Source organism: Rhopilema esculentum, chromosome 21 (genome assembly GCF_057945365.1).
Source record: "Rhopilema esculentum isolate cy_ngs chromosome 21, ASM5794536v1, whole genome shotgun sequence".
NCBI lineage: Eukaryota > Metazoa > Cnidaria > Scyphozoa > Rhizostomeae > Rhizostomatidae > Rhopilema > Rhopilema esculentum.
In genome coordinates, this window is record NC_142835.1 from 4,793,161 (window position 1) to 4,820,693 (window position 27,533).

The 27,533-nt window shown below is 36.3% G+C and overlaps 2 protein-coding genes across 4 annotated transcripts; both read left to right on the top strand.

Moving 5' to 3' along the window:
- Window positions 1-604: 604 nt before the first annotated feature.
- On the top strand, window positions 605-19,851 carry LOC148957594 (peripheral plasma membrane protein CASK-like). 3 transcript variants are annotated; one of them, XM_089114764.1, is made up of 29 exons: window positions 605-944; window positions 1,183-1,295; window positions 2,940-2,990; window positions 3,226-3,280; window positions 3,615-3,692; window positions 4,348-4,420; window positions 4,781-4,967; window positions 5,372-5,463; window positions 5,663-5,785; window positions 8,212-8,295; window positions 8,415-8,454; window positions 8,560-8,594; window positions 9,155-9,206; window positions 9,580-9,701; window positions 9,962-10,042; window positions 10,820-10,903; window positions 11,506-11,664; window positions 12,113-12,191; window positions 12,374-12,459; window positions 12,579-12,650; window positions 13,215-13,346; window positions 13,953-14,014; window positions 14,468-14,511; window positions 14,997-15,068; window positions 15,488-15,568; window positions 15,666-15,746; window positions 16,347-16,549; window positions 17,568-17,660; window positions 18,450-19,851. In XM_089114764.1, exons 1-29 carry the CDS (start codon window positions 895-897, stop codon window positions 18,621-18,623), a joined length of 2,658 nt encoding a protein of 885 aa, XP_088970890.1. In that variant the 5' UTR covers window positions 605-894; the 3' UTR covers window positions 18,624-19,851. The 3 variants fall into 3 exon arrangements, with proteins under 3 accessions (XP_088970890.1, XP_088970891.1, XP_088970892.1); XM_089114765.1 differs by lacking the exon at window positions 1,183-1,295; XM_089114766.1 differs by lacking the exon at window positions 605-944 and having other exon boundaries at window positions 1,280-1,295; window positions 3,231-3,280.
- Window positions 19,852-20,271: 420 nt separating this feature from the next.
- On the top strand, window positions 20,272-27,336 carry LOC135684245 (SPRY domain-containing protein 7). Its single transcript, XM_065199715.2, has 6 exons — window positions 20,272-20,348; window positions 22,851-22,996; window positions 23,419-23,535; window positions 24,811-24,971; window positions 25,593-25,695; window positions 26,245-27,336. Exons 2-6 carry the CDS (start codon window positions 22,858-22,860, stop codon window positions 26,340-26,342), a joined length of 618 nt encoding a protein of 205 aa, XP_065055787.1. The 5' UTR covers window positions 20,272-20,348; window positions 22,851-22,857; the 3' UTR covers window positions 26,343-27,336.
- Window positions 27,337-27,533: the final 197 nt, after the last annotated feature.

Consider the following 27,533-nt stretch of genomic DNA (forward strand, 5'->3'; position numbering starts at 1 on the left):
ATCCAAACATTCCAACATTTCACATTCCATGTTTTCAGGATAGCCACAATTTAAAAAGGTGCTAGGGATAAGAGGATTAACAATATGCACCCCATGTTAAAATCTTTACAAATCAAGGGCAAAAGGGAAATAGTCGAATGTAAGGTCTATGCAGAATTGGTTGGGGTGGCTGAGTCCCCGAAGTCAACAACATTTTTAACGAAGGAGGGTTTGCCCCCCTTGCGCCTCCATTGACCTTGTCATATTATAGACTGCTGAATGGGGTGACTTTAATCGCGATTGCTTCCAAATTGGCTAATTTGACAGCACAGACTTTTCTGTATGAGACAGAAATAAACAGCAAAAAACCAAAATAGAATAGGAATATGAAGTTTTCAAGAAATATAGAAATAACTAAATTGCCAACAAAAAACTGGCTTTAAACCAAAGACATTTAAGCATGTTTTTTCTACAGTACATTGTGTTTATATGCAGTTATAGTATATACGATGTCGAAGTGGTGCGAATTTGACCTTGGCAGGTCGGCTGGGTTTCATTGCTCTTCGTAAAATTTGGAATGAGAATACAATAGAAGATTCACTTTACATACAGTGAAATTCGGGTCCGCGAAATATAATCCACGGATATATTTGATATAATTCATGGAGTGATTTGTTGAGTATGATAAGAGAGCAGTGGGGATGGATGGAGCCAGATGGACAGTCCTGCAGAACTTAGCGCTTGTTTCTCCAAACGTAATAACATGGAAAGGATGATCACTTTTGAAAGAACGGAAACAGTTGTCGGCTGATTTACAAGGACATTCTTATCTTTCGTTGGGAAAGAGAGGCGTGATAACCTCACGTTTAGGCCGTAGTGCTGCTAGTAGATAACTTTATATTCGATGGTTTAAAGATGGAAGAGGGATTTCCGGATTTCTTCGACCTTGAAGGAGAAATAGGAAGGTATTCATAAAATTTCCTTTTCATGAACTCATATTTATCGTTACAGTTTCAACGGAGCCCATTTTATTCGTAAAGTTTACATTTGTCGAACTTATGTGACCCCTCATTTAAATCGCAACAAATTTACTTTTGTTTAATCTATCAATTTGGATTTGTAAAGCTTTGTAATACTGTAAAAACGTTTTGATGACTTGTTAGGATATTTTTCTGTGATTGCCGATAACCCCTTGTTTTACAGAGGTGCATTTTGCAGTGTGCATGGTTGCACCGATCGGAGGAATAATGACTGTGTTACAGTTAAAATTATCGATATTCCAAAAATGACAATTACCACTGGATTAACGATAAAAGGTAATATTTTGCCTGCATAGTTAATAATTCAAGGAAATTTAGACAAGTAATAGTTTTGTAACTTTAGAAATTACTCTTTTAGAGAACGAAATTTCTCGTTTAAGGTTACCGGGCAGAGTCGATAGGTGTCAACGCTGTTTATGTTACATGGACATTAAAAACAGTCTACATAAAACACTGAACAATGGAGTCCCGAAATCGGTTTCGTTAATCCTTATAATTTTTGACCTCATTATTATTATTTATAGATACGTCACTTTTGCTTATGATTCGACTAATTCAACCAACCTTCGTAAAATTTTTTGTCATTAATGAGTTCAATATCCTGCATTTCTTTAACCCAGAAACCATACTTGAAGTGTCCACGAGACCCAGGGCGATCAGAGAGGCTCTACATTTTCCTCAAGTGTGCTTTTATTTCTTTTCATAAAAATCGCGGATGTGCAAGCGCTTACTCTCTCCATAAATATATGCAGATGTGGCAGACTATCTAAGTTTGGGAGTAGAGCAAGGGAAAGTCGTAAGCCCTAGGTTCCCTGTTTCTTGGAAACAAAATGATACTTGTTGATCATCCTTCCCATCATGTGTCATTTTGTAGGGATTTTCCTGTCAAGCACTTTTCTCTACGAGGGTCACACATCATCTAGTTTCCCACATTTAGGCAATGTTACTCGCTTCTGTAATAAATGACCCATGCTCCAGCAATAATTTCTGTAATAAATTAGAGGTGTTTTTAAACACTGGCTTACAAACTTAACCTGGCCAGCATGCAGAGTTCTTTTTGGCATGGTTCTAAGATTCAGTTACAAATTGTTGCTTGGCCACTCAAATCAGCTTACTAGAAAAAAATCAAAGCTAAAATGAAAATGACTCATCAGATTAAGCCCATCACCAAGTCAGCTAACAACCACATGATAAGATACTATTTCTTTATGAGCATGTGTTCATAATTCCATCAATTTTCAACAATTTGCTTCACTTGGTGCATAATGAGTATTTTTCACTTTACTGCTTCCTTTTTTATATAAGCTGGCTTTCTTCTTCAGTTAGAATGCTTCTATTGAAAATGAAAAAAGAGATGCTTTGCCCTACCCGCACCCTCCTCCAATATGAATTAAATTCCTACTGCCTTATAACAGCGTAATTTTTGGCATTTCACAGTCAGATTCACCAACTTGATTCAAAACATGATTCACCAACTTAGGAAGTATTTGCTTCTTGCTGTCCCTTAAGCTCCTTTTACCACTGATATTAATGAAATGGGAATAATGCTAACAGATTCCTGTCTAAAATGTATACTAGAAAACCAAAAGCTGCGTATTCTTTTGTAACTGTCCTTTTATTTTAATTTTTTTTAGTCTTCTAAAAATGGGCTAACTGCTGTCATATAAGTAATTTTCTCACAATTTTCTTACAAGTGATATTTCATTGTGAATAAGGCACTACAGTCAATATTTTATATTAGTCACCTTGATAATTGAAAAATGCTGACTTCACAGGGACTTTTGCCCTCCTTGCCCCTCCTATCAAAGGACAAAAGGGGTACTCTCCCCACCACCCCTCCCTCTTTGGCCTCTCGGCTTATATTATGCATTTTAAGACAATTTTTCAAGTGAATGAATGTTTCTGGCTCTTTCTTTTCAGATATCGAGAGGGAAGTTTCGATTTGCAGCAAATTAAGGCACCCACATATAGGTGAGGAGCAAACGATTTCTATAAACATTCCTAATGCAACATATTTTGCATAATTTTAATACAATCTCCCAGAAAATAAGAAAATAAAAAAGCAAAAGCAGCTAAGACTTTTTAGAAAATTTTTTATAGCAAATTGGTCTTCCTACAATATTTTGCATTATTTTGCATTTTGCATTTATAGTACAAGTATGTCAAAGCCTGTCAATTTTCATTGTCAAAGTCTCTTTTTAATCAGTTCAGATTTTATCTGCACATAAAGTTGATGATGCTGTTTACATGATAACTGAACAGTAAGTATTTTTTCACCTGCTATTTTCATTACCTCAAAATGAAAATGAAAATGTCTGTACCTTATCGTGTTGAATTATTTTTTGTGGATGCTCACTTGCTATGAAAGATTGTCTTGATGTCATAAATTCCAATTGGTCATTGGAAACACAAGAGCTCGGTATTATTTAAAGCTGTGTTAAGAAGTTTGCCGTTTTTCCATAAGGAAATTTTTTAGCAAAACGGGTTTCTTTGGCAGAAGGAGTTATTTTTGGCAAAGAGTGTCATTTTCTCAAGATGGTCAGTGGAAACAGGATGATTGCGTAATCTGATATGAAATTTGTTTCTTCAATATAGGATGGATGGTGTTGATCTCTGCGAAGAAATAGTAAATAGGGTTAACAATGGATTTGTATATAGTGAAGCTGTTGCAAGGTGAATATACAAAACATGAATTCAGTTTGTTTAAAAATTATAAATAAAACAAATATGTCTTAACTATTGAACCTTTTAATGTCACCTGCTGCAACTTAATGGAGACTGAACTGTTTGAGAGTTTTAGGTAATCCCAATTCAAAGATTTACAAGTTTGTAACCACTTGTTAATTTTTAAGTAGTAGGTTGGTGCTGTGGTCTGTATTTTCATCCTTCATCTGCAGCTATAAATTTGAACCCATTTGTTCACATGCCGGAAAACTATTATGACTCCCACTCCAAGTGGCCAGCATTTTGCCTATATATTTGGGTTCTTGTGCCATTTGGAGGGGGGGGGAGGGGGAGATAAGAATCTTCAGAGCAAAATAGTGATCAAACTCAGTAAAGGAATTTGACACAAAGAATTTCTCTTCTTAAATAAAACTTCCCAACTCCCTCTCTGGTTATTTAGGTATCCTAGTTGTTTTTCAGGTGTCCAGCAAAAAGATAAGCCTGGGTTGCATTTGGTTACAATTCCTTGAATGTTGTGCAAATTTATTCATAATCATGCTATCATTCTATCATTTTGTAATTTATTATAACCTATAAATCAATAAGTAGTTTTCCTGCCAATCATAAACTATGATTTAACAGTATATCCTTCTTTTCACTTAAGCCATTATGTAAGACAAGTTTTTGAAGCACTGGCATACATTCATGAAAGAAATATCATTCACAGAGACATGAAGGTTGGCAATTTATATGTGTTGTTTCAAGCAATACCATTATCATTTGGAAATGGATTATATTGTATGTTTGATTACAAGAACTCTGAGCCATAAAAAATTAGTTGACTATTTGCCTGATAGTTTGAAGACTGTGTATATATGAAAGGAAATTAGAGATTATATGCTTTGTATTTTGTTTGGTATAAAATGATAAAGTCATTGCTGCAAATTTTTCAGAGAGAATCTTTACACAATAGTTTCTTTTTGGAGGTTTTGCAAAAGAAACATATGTTGTATGGCACTGTTTTGTCTTTGCTGCTGTGGTTTTATGCTACAGTATTTATCAAAGTTTACAATCCCCTGTGACTTTTTCTTTTACAGCCCCATAACATAATCTTAGCGAGCAGGGATGACACAGCACCAATAAAAATAACAGACTTTAGTGTAGCAATTGAATTGCCTCCAGAGAATTTTATCAGAAGTGGGAGAATTGGAACACCACATTTTATGGCACCAGAAGTTGTTAAAAGAGAACCTTATGACTGTGCTGTAGATATCTGGGGATGTGGTGAGTTATTTCATGTGTTTTTTCTAGTAAATTCAAGAGGGCTCCCAACAGTGGAATGTTTGCATGATTGTCAATAATCTATCACCAGTTAGCTCTAAGGGGGCATTGCCCCAATGCACCCTTGATATCTGCTGCTGGGTTATTTTAAGAAACCTTTTTAAGAAACACAGGCAAATGTTTTCTCTTATGCTATGGCTGATACATGAAAACACTGTTTAAGCAACTATCCTTTATTTTGGATAACAATTGCCAATTGTCCAGTTAGTATCCCAGTTACAATTTAAGTTTATTTGTCACTCAGAACCTGGAGATACAGAAATATTGTATTATTATTTCATTTTGCAATTTTATCTAAAAAATTCGTTAAGACTCTTTTTGGCAATATCCGAATTTCTGTTTACTAGGAGTGGTCCTCTACATACTCTTGAGTGGTGCTTTTCCATTTCATGGCACCGGAGACATATTATTTGATGCAATTGTCCAGGGAAGCTTCTCTGTAAGTCCAAAGTTTCAGAAATCGTTGCTATTTTTTAATGTCAAATGGAAGATTTCATTTCTAATGATCACAGGAACCATAGCATGTTGTTTTTACTATAAAATTGCCGTGTGTTATTTTTGTTTTGCTGATTAAGATTAAAAGTTTAATGATTCATGAAAGATTTTCCTGTATTTACGGAAGTATTATGATTTTATAGTTGAAATCAAGGCAGTGGCAAAGCATATCAGAAAGAGCATGTGACCTTGTATTTTGTATGTTAGCAGTCAATCCAAAGGACAGAATTACCGCTGATGGAGTATTGTCGCACCCTTGGCTACTTGTAAGTCACTCTTATACCTGAAGATATATATGGTAAATTTTTAATAATTATGTCATAGGTTGACAAAGTGGTCATCCTTCCAAACACCTGTGCTGGAAGGGTCAGCAAGATTGCAGCTGGTATCAAATCCTTTTTAAGGCTAAGACTTTCTCAATAATGTCGACTGTATTTCCTATAAAATTTTTGTTCTCTCCTTTGGTTCAAAACCAAAGATGGTAGGTAGGTAAAGCCATTCGAGGACTAGCAACCTTGAGGTATCAATTTTCTTTTCATGACCACAGGAAGTATATGACAAGGGAGTCACCTTCTAAATTTATCACACGTTGTTATGTTGAATGATTATCTGATGTTGGATGGTTGGCTTAGAGAAATAAGGACCAACTGCTCAACTCCTTGCCTTAGTATTGGTAGAAAACTGAAGAAATATCGTTGATGGTTAGAATCCACATCCCACTACGCTCAACTGTCAGTGTCTCAAAATGGAGCATATCTGGCTACGAAACGGAATATATTGCCAATTTGATTCAAAAAACGTTTTATGATGCTCCATAGGGCACGATTGTTGAAAATGTTCATGGGGACAAGCCCTAGACTCACTCTCTTTTCTTTTTAAGCTAAAACACGAACCCAGCTTGCTTTCCATCCAGAGATTGCCTATACTTGCTCTCCATTAGTCTCCAGTGAGATCTGCCAGTTAAAACTTTTTTAAAAAACATCATAGCCCGACGTTACAATGGCAAATCGATTGTTACTTTTGAATTGGCCTCCTCAGTCTGTAGATTATAGAATTGATCTTAGCTTTACACCGTTTTGTGTCCCTGTAACATATATTCGGATTGCTGTATTCTGTCAAGTCAAGAAACTGTTGGGTGCGTTGGGACCAACAGGGACATAAAAAAAGCCAGAAGTATAAACGCTCGTACATCATTATAAAAATTTTGGCATCGCTTATTTCAGCTTTACATTTTCCCTAAAAACTGTAGTTTGATCATCTTGTCAGTTTTTAAAATTTTCTTCTCAAGAATTTTTTTAACCGCAGCCCAAAAAGGTTTATATTCCGGAAAAACCATAGAGGCTCAAGTTCCTAAATAGCCTTGAGGTTTTACTTTAAGAAACTTCACACCAACTCTGTAACGTCGTTGTAGGACACAGCTTCATGTGAAATTCTGAATTGAGAGGAACTAATTTAGGTGCAAGGAACCCTTAATAATGCTTGTATAATGCTCAGTTTTCGGTTCTGTTGCTGTTTGCTAAAACTTTCCTAGCACTTTTTTTCCAAAAATTGACCTGAAAGCTATTTTTGTCAGCTTACTACTTCCGGTTTCGATAAAGGCGTTTCACATTTAACTGCTTTGTGGTTTAAATGAATAGACTTCAGTGTTTTTTTAGCGAAGTGCTCGGGCCTATCATACTTTGTCGTATTTTTGTGTGGTTTTTGTGTTCTGTCTGTTTTTGCTCGAAAATGGTGTATGGCAACGAGGTCTTAAATACACTTACGATCTTACTATTGCTCCCTTTTTGCGAGAGATTTAAGAGCTCTTTCCAGCCCAAAACAAGCGATTAATCGACCATCGAAGTAAAAAACACATTTTGACTTTATCTGAGGAAAACTACCCTGCTAGGTTTCTTTACCTTCATTACACGGTTTCTGCTCAATTCTGGCAGATTTCTCAACTCCCGCACCGACCACCAACTATATCCTCCTTTGACTGGATGGGATACAGTGGCTGAAGGATGTTTCTCTCCGCTTTACAGCTCCAGGTCATTTTATTTGAGCTATGCTGTTGATGCGCACGAGTAGAAGAATTGATCCTGTGCCAAATGGACCTTGTTTTCTTTTTTGCATGGCAATGTCTTTACTGTTCTTGAGACATTTCTTTGCGAAATTTCCTTCGCATATGACCTAATTAAAGCTTTGCTCGTTTTAGCTTCACTGCTGTGCTAGATCCTGGATACGTTTTTTTATTTAATCCGTGTTTGCATTTTTTATGAAGTTTTAAATATTTAATGAAGATTTCGATCACATCAAACACAAGTTAGATTCTCTCCACTTTTCTTTACGCACGAGCTTTCAGATGTGCTGGTCCACAAGTTAATGTTCTTTGATAGGTAGTTTTGTCGTTGGTTTAATTTCAAATTTTATATCATTAGCATAATTTTAATTTACCAATGCTATTGCTTTGTCTAATGATGTGGTAGTTTCTTCAAATCATCTGTTCATTTATTGCCCCATCTAGTTAATGATAAATTAAGCTTTTTGGAGTTTTTTCTGTTAATGCAACTATTATTTTTCATTGTCAAACTATTTCTATTTATTTGGCATTATCTGTACTCTGGTGAGTCTACAAACGTCGGCTTTGTAGAGACAAATTTTTGTCTTGCAGCTTGACGTGTTTGCCATTTGACTTAACTAACTTTTCGCACAGGACAGAGATCGATCTGCCGAAAGGACGCATTTGCAGGATACCGTGGAGGAGCTTAGAAAATTCAACGCCAGAAAGAAGTTGAAGGTAATTATACATAAGCTTTCTTCAAAATTGCTGCCATCTTTAACAGATGCCAGTCTGAATCTCATAAAATCTTATTTCTAAGGTACAGTTTAATGTAGCCTGATTTTTCATTTATTTAGGGTGAAGTTATGGCGTCTTTAGCTAGAAGGCAATTTGAAGGTATGATCAGTATATTTTAATTTTTTTTTCGCCTTCATTTTCCAGATGAAAAGTCAAAGCTTCTCTGTTTCTTTCGCATTAATTGCTTCTTTTGTCAAATTCTAGGAGATTCGGATGGCTTCGTGCATAGCCCAATTGAGGTACTAATAAATGTCATATTTCTTTTTTTTAGATAAATTGCTCCGCTATTATTCAATATTGCAAGCAATAGCCTATAACTCGTCTGTTGTTTCTCATTAGGTTTCTTTCTGACTAAACCATGAAATCAAGAAATAAAAATTGGAGGAGACTCTCCGAACTCCGATTAGAGTTCTACAAGCCTCCTCGTAGCATCGAGGTCATTGTGTTTGCGCCGTTTATTACGTTGTGATGTGAGATATCTGGTCACATGATCCAATCTGCTATTCAAACGATATAACAATAGTACCTAAAAAAACCCCCCACACCCTAGCTAGATCCTCCCCAGTATTTACAGAGAGGAGGCGAGACGTTTCTGTTTTATCAATAACGTACCTACAATTTTAATCAATTTGATGCTAGTGGAGTGCTACTTCCTTTATTACTTCCTTTATTACTTCCATTTTATACTTCCTTTATTTCTATGTTGGCATAACGCATTTTATATTTGAGTTTCTCTCATATCCCTTGTTATGTATTACTTCATGCAATCTTATTTCATTGACCCTTTTATTACCCCTAGGGCACAAACGATTTTGAAAATGACACAGTAGAGCCAGATCTTTCTGATTCAGGTATGTTCAGTCAGCCGTTGGTTACGTACTGCCTTTTTCCTGTCTCCTGTATGCCTCTATTGCTGTCTTTCTCTCTCGTAAGATTTATGAATTTTTACCTTTTTTTTCTCTCTCGTGCTGACAAGTATCTGTTGATTAATAAACTATTGTACTCGTCATAGATTATTGCAAGAGCAATGAGAACTTTTCTGAAAAATATTCAGAGTGAATTTAATGTTTCATGGAAGTGTTTCATTGCCAAAGGGGAGTGGTCTGACATGATTTGTCTTGATTTCAGAAATGCTTCCACCCCTCTCCTGTTATTAAGAATGACAGTTCCCCAAGTAACAACGAAATTTTTGTGAATGTGTATCTTTCATTCCTCTGATTGCAGCTATAATTGCCCAACTGATCGATTCACTAGACGAAATTCAACTTCTTGCGGGTGGAAGAAAAGATGACATTTTGTTTTTGCAGTGGCTTTTTGAAATACCTTCGCTGTATTCACTTCTTGAGGTATTAAACTGTCAAATGTTATTGGAAAATTCCAGTTTTCCGCCTCTCCCAGTTTGCTCATTTTTTTAGGAGAATGAGATAAACTTTCTCTCAATGTTTCTATTTTTCTTGTATGTTCACTTTTTGTCAGTGATCAAGTACATTTGATTCTTTAAACCATATTTTTTGCTGTATTTTTAAACTATATAATTTACAGTTCGAATACTTGCGTTACTGAAAGGTCATATCAGATTCCAATAATCTCCGTTTGTTTTTTGTAGATTCACTCGAAAGTGTCCCACGTGACACATCAGAGGCTAGCACATTCATTGGAACCAAACGCAGTTGATTTATCTAGTCAAGTATGTTAGTAAATGAGCCTCAGTTTCAGTAGCAATCTAATGCTGCCTCGTTTTTGCAATTAAAATAAACAGTTGCAATATTGGATGCTAACAATTGTATGTTTATAATCGTATTAACACAGCCTAGATTATATCTTCCTAACCCTGCCATCCAATCTTGTTCCCTTCTTCTCTACCTTAATTAGAAATCATTGCTTTTCAAACCAAATTAATTTTCGCTTTGAGCTACAGAGATCTCAGTTGAAAAAACAGTTAATATTCAGGTACAACAATTCACCCATAATTTCTGTAGTGGAAATTAGACCCCTTTGATGAGACTTTACCATTTTGGATGATATAATTTACAGGTATGCAGGTAGCCATATTGTTTGCACCTCCTTTTGGTTCTCCCGGTATCGTATAACGCTTCGTTTCGTAGACGAGGTACCCCCATTGAACCACGGATCATGGGATTGCATTGGAAGAATGTCTTATTGTGTGAACGAATTGAGTATTCATGACATGTGATTTTATTCGCGTTTCATGAACTTGGCTTCGGAGCAGGTAGAAATGCGCAGTGCGAACAGACAAGAAGCGTTCCTGCACTCAAGTTGCCAATATTATTTCATCTCCAGCTCAGTAAATTTGGCTACAATATGAGTTGCGCTATTGTTGAAGTAGGTAGTTAGTATTTCTCAAAGAAAATAGTTTTGAAAATGTGAAAAACTCGGATGTGCTTTGTTCTTCTCATCATTTTCCATGTTTGAGCTAATGAATGGTGACTGCTTTCTGTTGTAGGTAGTATCTGCGATCGAAATGCTGGAAAATCCGGACGAAACCGCTTTGGAGCTGAAAGAATTATTAAATGACACACATATAATGGTAGATGTTCAGATTAATTGCCTTATTGTTTTCTGTGTTTTGCAGTACTTAGTTTGACCCATGTACGCGAGTCCTTTTATATTTTTTATTGTTTTATGATTACAAAGCCTCAAGGCCAGGGTATTATTGTAACAATCAAAACTTACGACCTATTTTATTTCAGATATATGGTGATATGTATTTGTTAACATGATATCAGCAATTATGTTGTTAAAGTATATGTTCAAGTATATGCCAGTCTGCCTCATATTCTGTAAATTTTGTTTAGATAAATGTTAGTGTATAGTTTTCGGTAGTTAAATTATTTACAGCTTATGTTTGTGCAATAGATGATTCAAACTTTATTCAGTAAGTCATTGATTGACTGATTGGTGTAACCTTACAAAGCAGCCACAAGGGAATCCCCCTGAATCCTAGAGAGGTTTGATATAAGGGTTGGCAAGGTCAGGAAATAATCGACAAATATGATTAATATTGCATATCTAGCAAGTTGATTTTCATCTTTGATATATATCCCTTCATATATATTTTTAGTCATAAAATACTCATTTATCGTGTGTACTTGGCTGGTTCTTTTAAAAATAGGTTTGAAATTTCCTTAGGCCTTAATGACATCATATGATCAGACGCTACAGGAGGTGCAGTCTGGGGGTATCGTGTCATCCTTGTCGAATAACGTCATCGAACAAACAGACAGCATTGCAGAAAATCTCACCCGAGTACGACTAGTTCAGTTCACTAAAAGTGGATCAGAGCCGCTGGTGAGAAAATTTCACACATTTAATTTCGTCACTTTTAAGTCATGATGTGGCTTTTAAACTTTGTAAATAGGCACTTGAACAGCTGTAACATGACTAAGAGTAGAAATGGCCTGGACTTTACAAAGTCCACTTAGTTTTGTCGAAGTGATCGTTGAAAGAATTCGTGATTTCACCAACTACTCTAATTTTTAAGACTTACAAAGTCATTATGCGTTATAATCTACATGTAGAAGCTTTGAATGCATTTGCCTCTAATTGGAAGTTAAAAGAGCAAAACATCTAAACAGGAGCAGTAATAAGGTCAAGCAGAAATTTGCCTCGATTTTCACAACCTATTATTTGATAATGATTGGTGATTCCTTGTAAGTCTGCAATCACTTGTGGTTATCTTGTGAACTGGTTAGGCAGCGCAGAAATCCAGTCTCTCACCATGATTTTTTCCTTGAAGGGAGTGACTTTGAAGATTAACGATGACAATAAATGCGTTGTGGCTAGAATAATCCACGGTGGAATGATACATCGACAGGGTACGGCCTTTCTTTGCCAACTTTGCTTTACTATTGGTTTAATTTTTTCGTCTTTTGTGGCTTCTTCAATGCTTCGGCCATCGTAAGGCGCATCTATGATGAAAATGGTTTGTTTGTAGACACCATTTTGACATTTTTTCCTGCTTCCGTCGCAATTCCAGTGGTTGTTTCTTTATTTTTAGGAACTTTGCATGTTGGAGATGAAATCAAAGAAATTAATGGTATAAGTGTTGCCAGGCAGTCCGTCGAAAATTTACAGGCTATTTTGGTATGTCATTAACATTTTAAAAAACAATAATGTGTTTCTCTTTTTTTCATCAAACGACAACTTTGCTCACTTTCTTGTTTTGGTTAACTGGTGATCATTATCACATCATTGTCTTGCAGAGGGAGGCCACTGGTGACGTCACATTTAAGATTGTTCCAAATCTGCGTAACAGTGAAGTGGAAGAGAAGAAGGTAAGCGCACCATGCATTGCTGAACTTAACGGTGAAAAATGAAACGGTTTACTCATCATATTTATGGTATCTTTATAGTGTAATTTCAGTCATTGTTTGTAAGTTAGAATGGGGTGTTTTACCACAGATTCTAATGAGTATAATTTGAGATTCAATTTTCTAATTTTAATTTTCTAAGCTACATTCAGGTGCTTTCCATACTGCTAAATGATTTAGAAAAGTATGTTTTTCTCGGTTTTTTTGCTCAAATAAAACGTATTGAAGGTTTATCATTAGGAAAAAAGCATAAAAACAGCAGCAACAGCCATAAAACTTAATTGATAAATTAATACTTTTTACTTTCCCCTTGTTGGATAGAAATGAGGGCATGACCCATAGCAGTTAATAATTTAAGAAGCACTTAGGTATGTACTTCAGTTTTTTTGTCTTACGGTTCAAAATCAAAAATGAAGTATTGACTAAGTATAACACGCTGCAAGTTTAAGGTACACAGTCAAGAAAGTTATTCAGTTTCTTGGGTCTTTGATGACTTTCTATATTTGAGTACATTTGACCCTTTTCTAGAAATTTGTCCGAGCTTTGTTTGACTATGACCCTCGCGCTGATGACTTCATTCCCTGCCAACAAGCAGGCATCGCTTTCAAACGTGGTGAAATATTACAGATTGTCAGTCAGACGGATACCCACTGGTGGCAGGTATGGTCAAGTGCTATGTGTTTCAATGACTAATATCCTTATTTCGCATGCACTAGCAACTGGCTCTCGAGCTTGTTATCAGGAATTCTATGAAGAGACATTATACCGTTATGTATGATGCAGTGCTAGGTCTGTAGGAATTTAGATATGAGTTGATAGCGTTGGATTTGTCAGGGTTGTTTTAATCAAAGGCACATGAAACCTGAATGTTTTGAATGCTGTAGCTGATGATGAAGATTGCTGCAGGGGTGTCATGGAGTGACAGGACACAAGATTGGGGCAGCGAGAGGAGTAGGGAGAACAGAGGGAGCAAGTTCCTCTCGAGTATCGAACCTTTTCTGCTTTGCCTAGGATAACTAGGTTAGCTAAGCATTAACTAGATAAATGCTCCTCCTTCTACAAAAAAATCAACAACGCCTCGTTACTGCTGCAACTGTTTAAGGGGGTCTTAAGCCGAATAAAGGACTTAGGCAGTGACAGCCTCATACGTTCCATGTGATAGTTTGATATACATTCAGTGTAAGCAAGCTAAACGACACGTTAAACGTAGAGTTGCATGTTATTCTGACCATTCAGTTGTTTTTCATCAAGTATGTCTTTTTCTAGGCGATTCGTGCCGGCGATACCCAGAAAGCAGGTCTGGTTCCGTCTCCAGAACTACAAGAATTGTAAGTACAGATTCAGCATACGTTTACGGTAGTTGCCAGAGGGGTGTTGCCTCAAAGAAGGGTAGTGAGGGGCAGTTTTCCCTTACGGGAAATTCTTAGCTGGCAAACATGGTTTGTGGGTTTGTGGGTTTGTGGCACTGTGCTGAATTTTGCAGATTTTAAGATCTTCAGGTTGACATAGAGCCCTCCTGTCGGTGAATATGTCGAGGAAGCTTTCAAGGAAACCAGCAGGGAAACCTGTCTACTTGTTAGGGGAAGTTAGCCCTTTTTTGGGAAAACCAACCCTCATTTTGAGAAAGCTGTTCCTCATTTTAGAAAAGTTAGCCTTTGTTCTAGAGAAGCTAGTCCTCTTTTCGGAGAAATCTTGGCAAGACTCCTAAGCAGCTGATGAATTGCTTAGCTGAATCAAATTTTTGTTCCATTGGCAGCTCTAAGAGATTGTATATTTTGCAGGAAGATCGCGAGCCATGCTGTTGGAAAATCAAAGAAGGATGGAGGTTTGTGACTAGTTGTAATTATATCATTTATGAATTTATTTGTTATTTATCAGCTATATCGTTTTGTTATTCTTTATTTGCTCTATCTTTTTTTAAAATTTTTTTCATACTTGATAAAACTTGCGACTCGTTTAATTCTAAGGATTTTGTTTAAAGTTAAGGATTTTTTTAGGCATATGCTCCTGTTACTCAAGGCCGGATAGAGTAGGTACAATGTTTTAATCTGTGAAGCTCAGGGAATGCTTGAAACATCGTTTTCAAATTGGTCAAAACTGCTACGAGCTGTGGATATTCTTGAAAAATTATGCTGCGAATTAATGCTTTTATCAAATGCAAATTCTTACGAATTTACCGAGCCTAAAGTTAACCGGATGCCTTTCTGTGCATGTCCCTGATCAACATTTAACGGACCCCATATATTTTAGATCTCAAGTTTGATTCAGTTGATAAAGCTCTTTTTGAAAAATTTCTGTCATCTTTCGCAGCCGTAAAATGCTTTTGGAAAGGAATAAGGAAGAAGAAGAAGATTGGAAAGTACATCGCAAGACATAATTCTTGTATGTTTTAACATGCTCTGATCAAGTTTTCTTCTTGCTGTTTCGCACCTGATGCGATATGTCTTTGACTTAGGCCAGTAATATTTTTCGACTGACGCGTGAATCCAATATGTCAAACAAACGCAAACGAGAAACCAGGACCTACTTTATTGATTGCTATATGAACGGTTTTGCAAATAAGGCGATTTCGGATTAAGATGGATTATCCATCTTTAGACTGTCATATGCGTTGTTGTTTGATAAATAAAATTTAGAAATTTTTGTTTTGTTTGACCGATTTTTAAATACATTGATGAAAGCACTGAGAACTTTAAATTTCAAGTGCACATGCCATGTGCTTCTCTTAATCATCGCGAATAGCTGTTAATCTAACCACTATAAGATCTACTTATCTTGTATTTTCCGACTTTCTTTGGCAGTTTTCGACCAACTTGATTTGCTCACCTACGAAGAAGTGACTTTTGTTAATGCATTCAGAAGGAAAACAATCGTGCTAATTGGTAAATGTTTTTTGTTATTCTACTCTTCGTTCCATGTTTTCTCAATTCATTATTCATTTCACTTGGAAGGATTCTATATTTTGTCTTTGTATTTCAGGTGCACATGGTGTTGGCCGAAGACATATAAAAAATTCATTAATTGCTCGATTCTCAGAGAGATATGCATATCCAATTCCTCGTAAGTGGCGCAATGTGGTCTGTGATGATCTTTACAAGCGTCAGCTCAGATTTGGCGTTCATACTGCGTTACTTTGCAGAAAACCGTATTTAGAATGCTGACCTGCCATACATTATCGCAGCTTAGCCCGACATGCATTGCGGGCCTGATTCTAATAGTCGAGCCCCAGTTTTTTTAGCATAGCTAGGGGGGTTTTCAGTTGAACGCAAAAGTCTTAAATCTGTGATAAAAGAACGATTACATTAAGTTAGCAATCATTTTGGAAAACTTTGAAAACTTTTTAAGATAAGTGCCTAACAGAGGGGAAATTTTCTTCCTTCTACCTGTATTGACTAGTTACGCATGTGAACTTGCTCTGCCAGCATCACCACAAAAGGGGTGTATGTTCTTTTAGGGTATATTTTCAAAATCCGAAAATTCTTAAATTATATTTTTGTGATGTATCACTTTGCCAGACTATTTGACTCTTTGTTGCGCAAAATTTTAATGGAAAGCATTTTCGACAGCCATAAGAAAACTTCATTTAGACTGATCGTCAATTTTTTTAACAAAGTGGTATCTGAGTTCTACTTGAAGAACAATCGATTTTTGTCTTTCAAGATACCTCCCGTGAGCCACGACCCAACGAGGAGCATGGAAAACAATACTACTTTGTATCGGAAGAATCAATGCTAATGGACACTGCATCACACCAATTTTTAGAGTATGGCACGCACGAAAATGCCATGTATGGAACTAAATTAGACACAATTAGAGACGTTATCAACAATGGGTACATTGCGGTTCTAGACGTTGAGCCTCCGGTATGTTGGTTGCGTTGCAATTTAGGATACTATGTTATCTGTTTCTTCATTTCTTACTCGGTAGTGATATACAAGGACAAAAGATCTCGTTTAAATTTTCCTAGAAAAGCTAAGATAAAAAACCTGACAATACTGTGGTTTAGATTCTTTGTTTCCCAACTTACACAGCAAGGATGGTGTTTCTGGCACTTTAAGGCCATAAGTTTTATCTACTGTCGTTGAACTAGTTCGAGTTTGAATTAAAAACACTCAGAAACGTTAGATAGCTTTGTATAAATAATGTAACTTTTGAAGAAAAGATAAGAAAGGCTCATTTTATCTCAACTTAGGCCGATACACCTTCAGGAACGTAGGTCAATTTTAATTTTGTATGAGGGCCTAAACTTCAATAGCTTTAAATTTTCCGACTGTCCTCAAATTTTCCGACTAGATAAAAGGTTGGGGGGGAGGTGTCACACCTCCCCACACCCCTCCAGTATTTACGTGCCTGTACACCTTTCTTTCCTAGGTGCATTCAGCCTTTCATTCGTGGTATGAGAAGAAATAAATGCCATAACGTAAACTAGCGAAATAAAATGAGTCTTGGGATAAAAGTAGATACGGGTTCAATGGCTTGGCGGAAGAGATACCTATAAGCTTGAATCTTCATTGCAAACTTGGATATTTCAAACACAGTGCCATAATGACCTGCAGTTAAATTTTATAGGATGAAGCAAAAATGATACAGCGTAAATTCAATTGATTTTTAATGCATAATGCTGCGTTTTTACTCGGGTAACAAGATTTACACAGAACATGAGCCTGATGACGTTTGAAAACTGTTGAATTTATTAGAAACAAGATATTTCAACCGCGTTTTTTATTCACTAGATTTAATCATTTGATGCACCTAAAATGGCAGTATGCTGAACCAAACCTCAGCTTTTTAAGGCTGCAAGCGTAGTGGCTGCAAAAATGCAAGCTAGTTCTTTTAATCCAAATTATCATGTTTTTTTACAATATTATCGTGTTTTTACAGGCATTAAAACTATTACGATGTGCTGAATTCGCTCCATATGTCGTATTTATTGCTGCCCCGACGAATCTTCCACAGAGAGGAGATAAGTTTTTTGTAAGTATTTTGAATCTATATTTTTGATGTTTCTCAGTGATCCGTGGTAGCTTTTTCCTTAAACGTTACTCTTCTATTGCCCTAGTAAAACTGGAATTCGAGACTGTAGGTTGGAAATACATATGCCGATCTCTGTTAGATGATCCTAGGACGGCTTGGGAGGCTCCATTGTATTATTTATGTTATGCTTAATATTTATGTTATTTGAAGCAGCTTATGAGAAGCTCCAGGAGACTTTTCCTGAGAAAGGAGTAATAGGGATTAGATATCGACTAAATTTTTAGACATTTTTTGCTTCAACTTTCTTTTATGTGGTTTTCAAATAACAAAAGCAATCCTAAAGCTTGTTACGTACAAAAGTAATTTAGAAGAAATGTTTGTTTTTCACCGACGGAAAAGATTGTACATATTCTGTATGTGTTTCAAACCTGCTACTCTATATGACACCTTCACGAACAGAATGCTCTTTAGTTTGGAGAACTTGACAAAAGAAACAACAGTGTCGTCTCAGACATCAAGATATTTTTAAAGCTCCATTGAAGCATGATTGGAATGAAGTGTTGTGTACTCGAATAAAGTGGAGAAATTTAATATGGAACACCACTAACTTAAGAGGTTGACCGTAATAGGGGGAGGAAAACTTGAACAGAAGCTGCGCCAATACCGTAATAATCATAAACTTCTACAATTCCCTTCTTGTTTATGCATTGTTCTGGCCTATATTCTAGTAAATAACTGCAGTTAATAAGTTCTACAAATAACTTTTATTATGATACTTCTTTTATATAGGACGAAAGCCTGAACAGGCTAGTGCAAGAGTCAGAGTCATTGAAAGAACAGTTTGGACATTTATTTAACCTAGTAATTATAAACCATAATATTGAGGACACGATAGAAGAGCTTGCTTGTGAGCTGGAAGATATCGAGAAGCCTCAGTGGGTGCCTGCAAGTTGGTTGTATTAGGCGAATTTTTTTATGTAGGAAGTGAAAGAAACATAGTAAGGGAACTTACTTTTTACGTTTCAGTAAGGGGGGTTTTAAGTGAAAATGCTGTTTATTATGTTGAAATGCAAGTGATATGTATGTAAATAAACGAACGTAATATCCCTCCGTTTTTGGCAAATGCTAGGTTGGTAGCAATGTCTGCCAAAATAATTGTTATCAGACAAAAAGAACTCCAATAGTTTGTTTTTTTTACATTTTTTTCCAGATTTCGATATCACATAAAAGATTTAGTAAGTCTGGTTTCTGTTTGGTGGAGATTAAAAAACCCAATCGAGTTAAATCATCGGTCACTTTCAAGTGATTTAGAATTTTTGATTGGAAAACATGAATTTAGTCAACAAAGAGGTTTTCATGCTACAAGTGCATGTCATGCTAATTTCATTAAGATACTTTTAAAGATTATAAGATGTTTGACTTTGGAGTTCATTCAACGGTATCTTCGCACCTGCAGTCACTATTCATCATCTGCAAGATTTGGCCTTGTTGCCTTCTTGTCATAAGAATCTCCAACAACAACCGTTTGGAAAGTATGTTTACTGGGCTTAACCTATTAATAGAAGTTGAAAATGACAAATTCAAACTGGTTAGCTAGATGTTGTTTTGTTTAATACATGATGAGGGGTTCCTGTTAAGTTTGGGTGCTCCAAAGCTATCGACTGGCCAATAATCCACCGAGATCTAGTGAAACGCCACCAAAGTTGTGTCCTTGGCATTTATCCATCATGGTGGCAAACCGCAGGAGTCGTTGCTATTTTTTCCAAGTTTTGACTCCAATGAACGTAATGGCGCTTTTTTCCAGCTTTTGTTAGTGTGTGTGGGAAGTTAAATGATTGGGCAACTCCCATTAACAGTTTACAAACTCGCTTTTCCTATCTTGTCAAACCCTGCATTTTCCAAAGGCCTGTTTTCTACAGGAGTGTAGCATACTCCACGTAACACCCCATCCCCATTTAGCAATCACCCTGCTTGACAGTTTGTTTATATGCTATGTCAATTTAAGGTGGAGTGATTTTTCCATCGTGAAACAAAAACGCAGTCAAATGTAAGACGTATATTGTCAAATGTAAACGTATATTTCAAATTTTTGTAAATTTTGATAATTTATGATCAGTTCATTAATTTTTTAAACTGGAAGCATGTAACTTAAATCGTTTGCTGAAGTCAATATTTCAATAATTTATTTCTATATACATTGTTATCATTGCTTCACCGGTTCTTTAACCCCCATATCGGAAAAGTCACCTCCTTTATGGGGAGATTTATGGCGCTTCCCTCGAATCAATATCTACAAAGCCGTCTCTCCGGCATTATTGTCATATTTCCCCCTCCAATTTGCGGAATTGCTAGCAGAATATTTTTACTTTCATTTGTACCAAACTGTTAACTCAAAGCATGTCATTTGTCCTAACACAAACCAAACCAGTTTCGATATAACCAAAGGGGCCAAGAGACCAAGAGTTCTGAAATCTGTAAGACTTATCGGAAAATTCTGGTCAGCGATAAAACTGAATTAGGAATATATAACAATAAAATAATCCCTAACCCGAAAGTCAATCTCTTTGAAAATTGAAAACGCTATGACGTGACGTAACCCGATCCAACTTTGATGAATCGAGGCTGCAACCTCGCTTTCGCCCTTTGCTGGATTGTTAATAAAAAGAACGCAAGAGAATTATGACAGAAGTGAGTAAAACAATTTTAAATTGAAACAGTTGTTTAAAGAGAAAAAGTTCTCTATGATGTTATATGATAATATCTGTTTTTAGAAATTAGTTAATTCTTTGTACGTTTATAACACTCCTATGAATATAATCTTGAAGTAATCTTGATCGGTATGTAAACTATATCTGACACCCTTAATTGATGCAGTTTGAAATAGGTTGCTAAATAAACTTCAATTCTTACATAGCAATGAAAAATGATCGCGTTCAATGACCACCTTAATTTATTATTTTGAATGAATGGTACAAGATTTACTAACCAGGAAAGTACCAACCTAAATGTGTACCTGAATGAAATGAGAAACTGAAAAACACCATTTAAAATCTATTTCCTTGTAATCCAAGACTGGCAGCTTTTCTGCCAATTGGATGCTGTACTGCTTATTAGCATGCTCAAATAAGCAGCAAGGGTTGTAAGATTTGAGGTTGGCAAAGGTGTGTTGAGCAAGGGAAAATGGAGGTCCACACCCTTTGGAACATCAGAAAATGCCCTTTTCAAAGTTATTTTCTGCCTTTGGGGGGTTGGGCGATTGCCCCCTCTTGCCTCCCTCTCACTATGCTACTGTATTTATCTGTACTACTTATCTTGCATTATGTTTAGGCAACCGTGTTTATTCAAATTCCTGCTAGGATTGTCTCTGTCCAGAGTGAAAAACCATGTTTGTTACCCCTGATGGCTATGGGCATACATGCTAACATGAGACTGAGCTTGTTTGATGTTTTGGCATAATGAGATAATGCATAGCATCTATGTAACACTGGGTCATGTTGAATGGAAAAAAGCACAAGAGCACATTTTATAGATTTACACAGTGGCAGACTGGCTCAGAATTTTTAAAGGGCCACAAAAAAACCGAAGGGGGCCCAGTTGGATGGGGTCTGGAAAAGGGGCATTGTCAAGTGAACATCTCATCATAATCAATCAGTTTCTAAGCAACAGAACATATGTAGCACTAAGAATTTAGCTGTTGATTACAAATGGGTGCTGAGTACTTGAATTGAAATTTAACAGTAAATAATGAAAAATCTGTCTGATTTGGATTCCAGTAATTCTAGGCAAGAGACTTTTTCATATAAAACAATTAATTAAGAATGATAACAAATTAATCTCAGATTCATAAAGGATAGTAAGTTTAAAATGAAAGAATATCTGAGGTGTGAGGAAGCCTCATCCCTACTGAAGTTTAAACTCAAGATGTCAGACCTAATAGCAAACTACAAAGGAAAGTACACTGATTCGCTTTGCAGAGGGTGTGGCTCCCATGAGGAATACATTGAGCACCTATTGGATTGTCCAAACTTCTATCAAAAACCCAAAATGGAAAAGACTGGTTTAGCGACAAATAAAACCAAAGTTCTGAGAAAATCAACAAAACCCTACAAATATTTTCTGAAACTTCTATGTCAATTTTTCATTCGCTAGCAAAGCAAAAAGCTAGATTATTCTGTAAACGAAGGTGCAGCAACCCCGTTGAATTATCCTTAGCATTGCATTATCTTATTGATATGACTTGAGTAAAAGAAATAATCAATGCTGGGTTCATTTTTAAGTTTACTACTGAATCACAACTCCCTAGGGCCTGTTTACATGATCCCACCTAGCCGGGATATCTTGCCTAGACAGGACGCCTAGACAGGACATGAGAACTTTGTTGTCTACCTTCCAGCTCTGAATATGCTTTTAAAGAAGAACCTCCCTAAACTGAAAATGCGCCTCAAAATTGCTCTTAAACTGCTCAGAAAGCGTCGGGATTGAAATAGTTCTCATGTTAAAGGCATGCACATTGACATCAATTTCATTCCGGCAAGGTGGGCTATCCTGCCTGTTCCTGTTTACATGGAGAAAATCATCCCAGCCAGATGGGATATCCTGCCGTGCCAAGACGGGATGAAAACATCCCGGCAAGACAGGGCGGGATGCAACTCCCATGTAATGGCAAAGTGACAATTGCATGTGTTTCTATAGGCAGCTGGGGTATCTTGGCAAAGCGAGATATCCCAGCTAGGCGGAATATCCTGGCAAAGCGGAATCATGTAAACAGGCCCTTACCTTGTTGCTAACTGTTGCTTGACACTTTGACATCGCCACTGGCAAAAATGTAGTGAACTCTACAACCCAATGCCATGCAGATTAACTGAACCGGGGTCTATTAAAAATTAAAATGCCAGAAATGTCCATCATATTAGAAATTTCAAATCTCTACTAACCTCCCATAGTCTACACAAGTCATACTAGTAATATTTGATACAGCTCATATTCCCAAAATGGGTCCTTTTTTCTGCAAAAAATGGGACCCTTTTTGCCAGATAATTAAGGGGGCCCACTGGCCATGGGCTGTTGGGCCAGTCTGCCTCTGGATTTGAATTCACATCTTCATTTCAAAAAGAAAATTATTTCCTTATGTACAATTGCTCCCTGCTTAGTGTCAGATATATTAATTTAATCTACTTTGTTATTCTACAGGACCGTTATGGAGATTCAAAAATGGTCTAGCTATTGCGGTTTAGGTATTATTGGTGCCTGCTTTAGACGACAATATCAACGGCCTCTGCATGATGAAAATAATCATCAAGAGCAGCCACCTGTGATATTTGATACAGCTCACATGGGTGAGATTGCTTAGTGTTCCTTCATTATTTTATCAAATGAAATTTCTCAAATTCTACATTTTAAAGAGAATAAAATGTGCGCAAACAATGCTTTTCATTTTGATTACATGGAAGTAAAACTATTCTAGCTAATGTGAGTTTCAATTAGTTTTCTGATGAAATTTGTAACAAATGGTTGGCCTTTTCTTCTATGCTCCTCTGAAATTGGAACAGTATTTTGAATTATCAAACTAACTTATGGTAAGTGGCGCTGAGCCACTAAAGAACTGTTGGCAAAATTCAAGTCATTTCAATTGGAGAACTTTGAAATTTGTAAATACACGAAATTCTTAGCTACATGCTACGCATCTTAAAGCATATGTATATTATGTATTGTGTATGACTGGCATATGTCACTTTCTATAAGTTTATTCATTTTCTAGGCAATGAGTGTGTTATTGTTAAAAATGGAAAAAGAATCTGTGGTACAGGTGCAGCCCTGTCAAATGCCCAAATTGTACAAGACAAAAGCTACTTTGAAGTTAAAATACAGTCTTCAGGTAACTAAGATTCTTCATGCCAATATAACATTCGTGGGAAAAATCTAACCACCGGATCAATGGCGGCGCCAGCCACTAAGCTCTGGGGGGGACAAACCAAAAAAATTTAAGCCACTCCCTTTTAACCACCAGAAAATGCCCTTTTAACCACAGGGAACGCCAATTTTATCCGAAGGGAACGCCTATGACTAACTTTTGTTTGAAAATTGGCAGTTTCAAAATCATAGGATTACATCACAAAAAGTATGGTGTCATAATATTACCCCTCCCCCAACATTTTCTCATCGAATTTAGATGAAATACAAAATCAATTCTGCTGAGAACTGGGGGGGGGGGGGACGTGGCGCTGCTACTGCACCGGATGTCTAAAAGTATCCAGGCATGCAGTTGCGAACCACCACATGCCTGAAAACATCCAGGCGTGCAGTTGCGTGTAACATTCCCCCCCCCCAAAATTTATGGTAGTTATGATAGATCTACACAGAATTTGCCAACAGCACAATGCTAACAGCAATAATTTTGATGCAATTTTCTTCCCTGAATTTTTAGCATAACTATTTAATTTTTAACAAAGAACATGTTTTTTCTGAAGACTTTCTACTCAAGTATAAACTGAGCCTATTTAATATATATGAGCAAAAAGTGGTACTACAAGGACAGAAAAATGTTTGCCATGTCACAAACAATTTTTTATCAGCTTCAATAATGAATCCTTAGCAGAATCATTGAGGGCTTGGCGTTCTACCAGTTTTAATGGCCGTTTGCATGCAAATCTGTGCACACTGTTATCAAGCATGACAGCTATTTTATGTACTTCACTAGTAGCCAGATGTGGATAATCCATAAAGTATATACATAAAAGATATTTTTCATTGAAGTGACATACCTAAAGGATGGGGAGTTTAAGGGTAGTAAAATCAGCAAATCTGCTACTTTTTATCGCGTAATCGGCAAATCCTCTACTTTCACTGAATTAGTGATTAAAAATGAAAATCTTGTTCACAAACTTTAAGATAAATTCAGGGACAAAAATGTTTGTTATAGTATTCTGTGTTTTGTATTGTTCACTGAAATGCCATAAAACCTTGAAAAAGTTGTAAACTTTTGCACACAAATCTCTTCTCTCCAATTTTCAGCATCATAAAAGTGCATGTTTGCCTATATCGAAATAGTGATAAGTATACACCAGGAATAAGAAGACCAAAATAGCAGAGAAATTTTTCTTGTATTTGTACTAAACTGTAAGATTACTGATTAATAATTTCTATTTTCAAGGTGACTGGGCAATTGGAGTTGCAAACGTTACATGTAACCTAAGCAAACTACCTCTTGGGGAGGATGCCACGAGTTGGGTGTTAAGATCTGATGGGTCTCTGGCACACAATGGTATTTCCCATGACAAAATCACTACATTACCATCCGAGGGTGAATACTTGGTAAGTATTCTCCAGGCCTTGTGAGGAGCCAAAAGCGGGTGCCTGACAAACTGTGCACCTTCAACTTTCTAGGTGCTCGATTGAGCATCATCAAATATCATCAAGAAAAAACTTTTGTTTATCAAATTAAATTTCTTGAGATCATTAACATGCTAGGTGCTCAATCAATCAAACTCCTAGAGCTTTCTAGGTGCATGTGGAGGGGCTTGATCAAGCTTGGATGCCTCTCCTTGCAAGGCCTGGTATTCTCACACACATCTGGCAACATTTTGTTTATCTACTACTATTCAATAGCTGCTGATGCTTCAATTGTTAACATGGATTATTGGCTTCCTTCTGTATTCTTTCGTAATCAAACCCATAAAAGTAAATATGTAAAAATGCAGCTCATTCTAAGAGTGGCAGCTGGCTAACATTTTGGTTGCATGCCCCTGGTTTCTGAAATGAATCTTATCTCATGAATATGTACAGCATATTCACAGTTTACTCAGCATTTCTCTTGTTTCTGTCGTGAAACTTTTGTTTCTGCTGTGAAACTTTTGTTTCTGCACTGCCAAATTACACCAAGCTTTCTATTAGAGTCAAACTATTCAACTGATTAGTGTTTCAATTACATTTTAGGGATGCAGTTTTGACCATATTGAACTTAACTTTTTCCTAAATGGTAAACCATTGCATTGCCCCTTGACTGGAATCAAAGGATCTGTATTTCCAATCGTTAGTGGTATGTCCAATCATTTTATAATTTCTATATCTAAATTGTTTGTTTTCTTATAGGAAAATAAGTCTCTTATAAACAATAATATTCTTGGCTGAACTTTTAACTTAGCCAACAAGCATGGTAGAAAGAGTTTAATGTCAATTATGTATGTCAATTCGCTGTGCATGATTCACTGGGTTGTGTGTCTGAAGCATCTTCTTAAGTTGGAATGGGCAGTTGGCAGTAGAAAGTAATTTCTACTGTTTCCATTTTTCGTCTTGTTCATTTGGACCCTTTTTCTGACATTTTATACTCTGAGGCATGTCAGATGAAATAAGTGTGTAGAAAAATGTGTTTGCTTTTTTCCAAAGCCATTTCCAAAGTTTTTCTTTATATCTAAGAGAGACTGTAGTTCTATTCTATTTCAAATATAAAATTTGTCCCATAAACTGTAAAAATTCTCTTAGGGCAAATTAAACTCTGTTACAACTGTTAATTTGGAATTTTGCTAGAATTTTCAAATGTACCAAATGGCACAGAGAAATGCCATTTATAGATCTGTTTCTATTGTAGTGGATGACGGATGCATCATTGATGCCAACTTCGACAACTTTGTTTACGAGCCACCGGCTGGTTATCAAAAAATAATGTTTGAAAAAAGCTTGTTGTGATTAACCAAAGATGTGGCTGAATATGTGTTGATGCTGGTACAAATCAGGCTGAAGTTTGGATTTATCAAATTTCAGCAGTGGATATAGATATAGGCTGTGTCACTTTTAATTAAGAATTAACGTATTTTAATAGGTAAGATTTTAATGAATTGAATATAGACACCAAAATAAAGAGCACTGAAACAGTGGCAAGTGTTGACTGAAATGTCAAATGAATGATAACATTAACTGTTCTTAATAATTGCATCCATGCATATGTTATGACCTTGTCAGTGACAATCAGGTGCCAAACTAATCTCAGCCATCACCCACCTACTGTGCTGTAATTTGGTACTATGAATTCTCAAATTTGCTGTTTTCTCGTATAAAGCCCCCCAATAAGCCCCTACATTGGAAAAAAGGTTTTTTACAAGTAATCCCCCACCCTAACATGCCCACCTTTGCAGTTTAATTAGTCCCAAAGAGGCCTAATCTTGATACAACAGGAAGATACACAATTTGGGTCCATGACACATTGAGCAGCAAATGAAAGCACTAAAATAATGGACATAAATATATTTCTGTGCTTTAATTTATATATTAGCAAGAGTTATCAAGTAAAATGAAAAATGAAATGAACTTGAAAATTGTGAAAAAAACTACCAAACAAACCACTTGAATGGAAAGCTGCAGATACCTTTTTAAGCCCCCCCTCAAATAAGCCCAAATCAGATATTTTTCACTAAAGATATTGTTAAAAACTAAGGATTGGTTGAGCAATGATTTAGGGGTGGAGACCTAAGCTACTCCCTCCTTCTATAGCTCTAATTCAGCTTTAGTCTATCCTCTTCCAACCTAGCTTTAGGAAAAGACTTTCAATAATGCAAGGCCCATAAGTAGGCAAGAAATGATACATAATTCTATGTTTATTATGCTGTTGTTTAGCAATAGATATTCTGTTCCAACAATTTTTAATTATTTTATGCATATATTGATATACTTTTCTAATCAATGATGTTAATGTCTAATTAATGTCTACAACTTTCAACTACCAGCAGTGTTGCTTATATAAATAGAATAAGCATGGAAAAACCACTATTGTGCAGACAAAATGAGTTCGTTTTCCCCTTAGGACTCCATTGGTAATATTCTCAATAGGCAAGCGGCACTGATTGGTCAACCTCAACAGTCATGTGCTCGCGTTTCTGATTG

Bases quoted from the DNA above. Each gene is read 5' to 3' on its own strand.
- LOC148957594 (XM_089114764.1), top strand. From the start codon at position 895: ATGGAAGAGGGATTTCCGGATTTCTTCGACCTTGAAGGAGAAATAGGA. The intron at 3,281-3,614 runs GTAAGTATTTTT...TCTTCAATATAG, and splicing joins GTTTACATGATAACTGAACA to GATGGATGGTGTTGATCTCT. The intron at 8,296-8,414 runs GTAATTATACAT...TCATTTATTTAG, and splicing joins ACGCCAGAAAGAAGTTGAAG to GGTGAAGTTATGGCGTCTTT.
- LOC135684245 (XM_065199715.2), top strand. From the start codon at position 22,858: ATGGAGATTCAAAAATGGTCTAGCTATTGCGGTTTAGGTATTATTGGT. The intron at 23,536-24,810 runs GTAACTAAGATT...TCTATTTTCAAG, and splicing joins AGTTAAAATACAGTCTTCAG to GTGACTGGGCAATTGGAGTT. The intron at 25,696-26,244 runs GTATGTCCAATC...TTTCTATTGTAG, and splicing joins TGTATTTCCAATCGTTAGTG to TGGATGACGGATGCATCATT.